Source organism: Patagioenas fasciata, chromosome 12, assembly GCF_037038585.1.
Source record: "Patagioenas fasciata isolate bPatFas1 chromosome 12, bPatFas1.hap1, whole genome shotgun sequence".
Classification (NCBI taxonomy): Eukaryota; Metazoa; Chordata; class Aves; order Columbiformes; family Columbidae; genus Patagioenas; species Patagioenas fasciata.
In genome coordinates, this window is record NC_092531.1 from 16,400,158 (window position 1) to 16,407,187 (window position 7,030).

At 45.1% G+C, this 7,030-nt stretch overlaps 1 protein-coding gene across 2 annotated transcripts in view; it reads right to left on the reverse strand.

Moving 5' to 3' along the window:
- Positions 1–7,030, reverse strand: part of ALDH1A3 (aldehyde dehydrogenase 1 family member A3) — a 34,245-nt gene extending 27,215 nt beyond the window's left edge. For both annotated transcript variants that reach the window (XM_065847650.2, XM_065847649.2), the window contains exons 1-2: positions 6,890–7,030; positions 3,297–3,401 (exon numbers count right to left, since the gene is read on the reverse strand). In XM_065847650.2, coding sequence (XP_065703722.1) covers positions 3,297–3,401; positions 6,890–6,985 — 201 coding nt within the window. In that variant the 5' untranslated portion in view covers positions 6,986–7,030. The remainder of the gene's footprint in view (positions 1–3,296; positions 3,402–6,889) is intronic.

Consider the following 7,030-nt stretch of genomic DNA (forward strand, 5'->3'; position numbering starts at 1 on the left):
ACAGTGGCTTGGACACTACAGTTACCATCACACAAGCAGAAAGACTTTCCCAAAGCACCCTGAGAGGCAGCACTACCAAGTGAGATCTTCTGAGCCTGCACAGCATCAATAGGCCTATAAGACCAGCAAAAACAAGGAAATTCTTCAGGAAGGGTGAAATGCCATTCTTAATCCATCCTGTTATGACTAGGCATTAGGGGAGTCTAAATGGCGTGTTCATTGCAGGCGTGTTGCAATAGGTAGGCACAATGCGTGACAAAGACTCGTAACTGTCAAGGTGCCAGGGACACACTGTGGTATACAAAACCGCAAGTAGGAGGAGGTTCATGCATCCTGGTACTCAGTTCTGATCTATATAGATTTATTGAGTATCACATAAAAAGCTCTGCTAAGAGAATATTAAGATTGCAAAGTCAAGCATTGCAGCATTGGGAAATGTCTGCAAACCTTCATACCCACCCTGGATGTTTGCATTATGATACAACCCCCAGTTACACAACCGCATACCATTTTCCCCTGAACAAACTCACACTGTTCTTTGTTCTCAGCTATCTCCTCCAGCTTCCTCCTCTACCTCCAGTCCCGCTCATCACAGCTCCACTTCTATCCTGCCCCTTTTTCCTCTCTCCTACCAACTGCAGAGCACAGAGGACACCATCACCCCACTGGCTCTGTGAGTAGGAAAGACACCTGAAAATAAATTTAAAAAAGCCTTGCTCTGCTTTATTCTCAGTGTGCATAACTGCTCTGTTTTGGCCTGCAAGGACACATGCCAGGCATGGAGCACACCCAGCATTCAAAACAACTACAAGCAGCATCTTAACAGCCCATAGTGTCCAATGAAGTCTAATGAAGTAAGTTATCCCTTTCCTGTTATCAACCTGGCAGACACTTGTACACCAAGCCATTATCTTGCAGTCAAAAAGCCTCCAAGAATCCAGTGGAAGCATTTGCTGGTTTATTTTCAGTGATTCTATTTCCACACAAGACTCTTCTTTATTCCCCAATGACCCCATCAAGCGCAATTCTATCTTAAGTTCTGTAACTAAAGAACAAACAACAAAACCTTTGCTCCTAGCCTCATAAAGCTTTGTCCTGCATCATACTACATTGTCATTGCTGCTAAATTCCCACCCCTCATGTGCAGGATAAGCAAAACATGTTCTGCACAGCCAGAAAGGGGCAGGTTTCTGTTCAGGACTCAGGAAGTGGAGTCCTGGTCCCAGCCTGCTGCAAAGGCAGAGCCAGCTCTGGCATGGCACAGCTGAAGGCTGAGACAGGACCAGGAACAACAACCCCTGTGGTGACACTGACTAGCACAGCCAAGACTCTGGAAAGCACCACTACACACAACTGATCACTTTCTGTAGTACCTCCAACAGACTGGAGTTACAGACCTAGGAGAGGATGCTCAAGGAGGGCAAAGGAAGTGTCAGGGGACTCAGTTTGCCCAGAGGACAGTGGGACATGATCAAGTGTCACCAGCAACAAAACAGCTAGTTTGGGATGCTTCTCATCCCTGATTCTGCCTTCTAACTACTTAAGAGCAAAAAACAGAGCAAAACCCACTTAGAGTAAAAAAATATATATTTTTTTCTTTTTTTAAAATCTGTGTGATGTAAAAGGGTGGAAGAAGAGGCTTTTGGCACCCAATGTGCAGCTACCTTATATTCTTGCCTGCAATTATTCTGTGCACCGAGGTAGCAGGCACCTATGCTGAGTAGCCACAGGCAGAGGGTTCCACTGACTGGCCCCAAGAAAAGTTTTACAGGGATTCTCCCACAAACTGAAAGCTGAAAGCAGCCCTTGAATTCAGGTAGGGATGAGTCTCAAGGAGGCAAGCTGCAAAACTGGCCTTTTAGCTCTGCATAACAATTTCTTTAACCAAGTCATGAAGAAGCAGGCTTGACATACTCATGTAATGCTCTGTAACTGCTTGAGGAGACACTTAGCTCAGGCAACAATGGCAACGTCATGGTTTCTGCCTAGCAAAGTACAGTTGCATCAATTAACTTTCAACACTACAGTTTACATGCCACTGCAATTGACCAGTTGTGTCCTATCCAGGTAGTATAAAGGAATTACATGTAATATTTGGTTCTGCCTCAGTCTGTAGTTGCTCCATGGATGCACAGATCCCCCATGGCAATAGGTCTCCCAAGGGCTGCTTTAGTGCCATCCAAAAAGAACGGCTACCTTACTTATGCACCATCTCCGTGCAGACTTGTGACTTGCATTGCAAATCAAGTTTTCTCCCATCTCTAGAAAGGTCAGGCTCTATACATAGTTTTAACACCAGAAAACACATTGTCCCCACTCAACTAGTATCACTCCTACTAGGGAAGGATCCACAAACCAGCTACCTGGTTGGAAACTACACACTGAGCCTCACAAGTGCTGGACTAGCTTAGACAAGAGAAAGCTACCACAATACAGGCAGAAGTGTCCACACTGCCCACAGCAATGAGCAGCAAAGCCCTGGTACGGCAGAGAAGCTGTGAATCACCATCCCATGACATACTGCAAAAAGCCAGCTCTTTGGCCCGCTCTTTCCCATAGATCAGGCCAGATGGCCCATATGTCATGAGCTGTTTTGGACAAAAAGTGTCACATATGACTGTCTCTCACCTCAGACTGTTAACAAACCCAAGCAGTTATGGCCCAGGCTACTCTGCGGTGCCCAGGGCCAGGGACTACTGAAGTTATTAAGAGATACTGGTTTGGTTTTGGCTGAGAGTTGCCACATTTGTGCAGGACACCAGAACCCATGACGGCAGTTGGAAAAGCAGCACTACAGCAGATCTCTAGCAGAAAGCAGGCAGTGTTTACAGGACCAAGCTCAGCGTCCCCTGAGCACTCAGATTATTTGTTGATTGTGTTTAAAAAAGGGCCAGTTGCAGTTCAATGTCTCCAGCATGCTGCCATGCAGCTTGAGTATAAATCACAAACAATATGAGGCCTCAGTTCTATCAGGGATGTGCATGCACCATTATTGCTATTTCCTCAGATATTTCCTGCTTCTTTCCACCCTGTAATGCAAGAACAATGCTGAGTCTCATTCCTCTGACAGTTTTCAGCAGCAGTTCCTACCAGGGAAAGTGACTCTGAGCTGGACAGGACTAATCCCACCTACCCTGTGTCATTCTCAAACGGCACATCTAGAGTCTCAGAAATCCAGCTCGCAGTCTGGCCAGATGGACGCTATTGTTAGAAGACAGCTTTTCCTCTGTGTGCTTCCCTGCAAAAGGAAGTCCCTTAGAAACTCCCTTTTGCACTGCCTTTCCAACAAGACTTACCTTGTCTCCTTCCTCAATGTCACAAATTTTCTCTAGCGTTGAAGGGTTGTAGGTGGGGAACTTCTTTCCACTTGTAGACTCATGCCATTCATTGTTAATAAATATCTGAACAGAGAGCAAGGTGAGAGGGACAGGGAGGAGAAAACAAAAAAAAAGTGATGCAGACAACACAAAAAACCTACAAGTACTCAAAGGGCCTGGGGCTCTTCCATGTTAACTGATGACAGAGGCAAGCATGTTTGTGACATGTTTGCAATACAGACAGCATTTATCCAAACTGGAACCTGAACCAGAGAACAGACAAAGTCTTCATGCACCCAGTTAGTTCTGAGCAAGAGAAGGACAGAGGATGGGGCCCACACAGTATAACACCATAGTTAGGCAATAAGTAACAGTTTTTGAAATACATCTCCATGGGATCAGCAAGCAGACACCACGAGAAACTCATATGGTTCAGGCAGAAGTAGCCCCTTGTTACGTGCTACAAGCAAAATGTCAGTGTACAATATTACTTGGTTGCTTGTACCCTGCCCTGGGCTAGTTTCACAGTTTGTCTCCCTACAAGCACTGAAGGGTAAGTACTGGCTCAGTTCTACCCCACCATCCCTCATCACAGGCCAGATCAAGCCTCCCACGTCACTTGGAGTAATTTGTGACAAGATTTAAGTGTTTCAAAATATTGCATTTCCAGAGCAAGAACAAACAGTCCCAGTGTTGCGTAACTGAAAAATGCATTAAATACTAGAGTGTTGGTACTCACTGTAAACAGAACATGAATACCTATATACAATTAATTGATTCAACATGCAACTTATCCACACTGTGATCTAACTTGGCAGTGTTATATTTTATAAATACACTTTAAATAAGATTAGATGAAGTAATCTTTAGTAGCCTGCTAGTGGCTGTAAGCTAGTACTTTTACTTGGAAGTCATCCATATTTGCAATCTTGTTTATGAGTCTCTACACACCAGCAGGAGATTAATGTTGCATCCCTTACATTTGGAATTCCCACTGCTTTGGGTCATAGTTTTCTTTCCTTGGGGAGCTTTTTTTCCTGAAAGGAGTTTCTCCTGACTATTTCTGCAAAAAGCATCTGAGATGTAACTGGTATATAAGCTACACTTTTGGATCTACCTCTTTCAGACAGGCTGGGGGACGGGGCGGGCAGCAGAAAAAAAAAAGGAGTTTTGCCCAAAAAGCTGCCAAGTGAAGTCACAAGAAAAGATACAATGTTAGAAACATTAACTAACTTGACACTAATGCTCCCAAACTACCTCTTATCCGAGTACTGCATTTTAAATATATATTAATAAAATAACATATTTTAACTTCAGTTTTCCTTTATTTCACTGAGAAAGGAAGTCAAATTATATATGTGGGAGATATGACAGGAGCTGTAAAATTACAGCATCAAACTAAAGATTGGGGAAGGATACCCTTTTTCCTCTGCATTCAACATTAGTTTTATGTGAAAGGGTTAGGAAAGCAATGTTCCTATATGAAGTAGTAAAATATAAGAGTGACAGGATCAGGCTGTTTTAAATGTAACATATATGCTGATATCATTCTGGGAATCACACCACATAGCCCAAGTCTTCGGTGCCAGGAGTTGAAATCAAACAGAACAGCGTATTGGTGGTTCATTCTTCACACCCAGTATTTGAGACACGGGACTGTGGACAGATCACTTCCATCACACATTCATGACAAGCATTAAGCTGCTCTATAAGTAAGACCTTTGTTGAAAATTTTTTCCTCTCCCCTAGGCCCATAACTGGTAGAACCAAAAAACAGAAATCTCCACTAAGGAGAGGAAAGTGTGCCGTCAGCTGTAAACATCTGGTGAAACTCAGAGCTTGCAGAAAACCCCTCGCGGTTTTATGAAAACTGACTGCTGCTCATTATTTCCTCAGATGCACCAGGAGAATCAGATCAAATGTCGAATTCGCACTTTTAATTAACATTGATTTCCACTTTTAAGAGACTACCTTGATACATGTAGTGCACAGAGTCTCTGGCAAAACTCTGGAGAACAAAAAATACACATTTTAAAACATACATGACTGCAGGATCAGATCCCAAAGGAGTATTTAAAAAAGCGTTCACAACAATAAAAATAACAATAAAACCAGAATGTTTGGATGTTTAGGGAAAACTCTAATGGCCAGGTCCATTTTGGACACAGGAAAGAGCTGTTTGTGCAGCATTATGCCATCTGCAATCAGCAGCTGCAGATCCAATTTGCTGCTAAATGACAAGTTTATCTTACAAAGAAAAAGCAGATAAATTTAGGATGTTAACATTAATCTAGTCCAGTGATTGCTACTAATTGTTAATCTGTTTCAGTACTCAGATGCACAATTCAAATCAACACCTCAGTGTACAAGCTATTGCTGTTTACTCCTTCTCACTGCAAGAGACAGAACTTCAAGTTCTGCCTTTTTTTTCTTTTTAATACTTAATACGGAAATGTAACAGTAATTAATATGTTCATTCAGGCCCTCCAGCTCTCTTACCCTAGCCACATAGTGAGTCAAGGCTGCCCAGCAGTGTAACCAGCCAGGATATTTTCCCCACTGCACAAGACAGCGGATCAGGCTGTTGTGGAACAAACAGTGACCTGGCTATAGCAGAGCTACAGCTGTGTTAGGGAGTGGGGATTTCTGCATCAGCACCAGCCTCAGCTCCGAAGTACAGAGTTATCGAGCTCTGGAGCCTTCGGTTACATCTGAGAGGCTGGGGAGAATAGTTTAAAGAGAAGCTCGATGGAGGGAGGGAGGGTGCAGGTTTGTGTGTGTCTGGTGCCTGGCTCCTCATCCTGCAGGACGGTTGTGGAGCAGCCCCAACGGGATGGTGAGAGAACAACGAGACGTGTGCGAACACTACTCCTCTTCAGGAGCTGTGGGGTGCCTCCCACCCCATCACTGATCCCTTTCTCAAGGCCCATTCCTGCAGGACACCAGCCATCCCTCACATTCCCTGCGCCCTCCAGGACACAAACCCAGCCCCTGACACTGAACCCCCCTCCCAGAGCTCCACACTAGGCCAGGGATGGCTGAACACAACCCAGGCAAGTGGCTTCCTCACAGATAAAGCCCTTCTGCCTGGGCTCACCCCATCCAAATCTGATTTCACTGAGCACTGACATAGTGCGGGTTTGTGAGCACTAGGTGGGAAGATGGCGGCAAGGCGAGCGGGAGGGACAGGCCAGCGTGGCACCACTGCCTGACACAGCCAGGGAGAGGGGCCCATGGGCACCCTCACAAGTTTGTGGGGGTTTTTTTGTTGTTGTTTAAAAAACAAACAAACAAACAAAAAACAAAAAACCACAAAGTTAGTTTAATGGGCTTTAGGGACTGGGGTGACTGCAGCTCCCCTAGAAATGCCACAGTCATCTGCTTGCACCAGTCACTCAATCACATTTACACCCTACAAGCCTACCATCTCTGGCAGCAAGAATTAAAAAAAAAAAAAAGTGAAGGAGAAAATTTTCTATTAAAAAAAGTAACACCTCACCAGTAGCCTGGCTCCATCAAGCATCACCAACACCACAGCAAAGCCCGCTGCCCACCACCCGTCACCAGCTCACCTTGGTGTACTTCACCTCCAGGTTCCGCAGGGGCCGCGGCAGCGGCACTTTCCTGTCAGGCTGCCCGTTCTCCACAGCCCCATTGACGGCGGCCATGGCCGCGCCGTCGAGCCCCCACCACCCTCTGGCCGCTGACAGCCC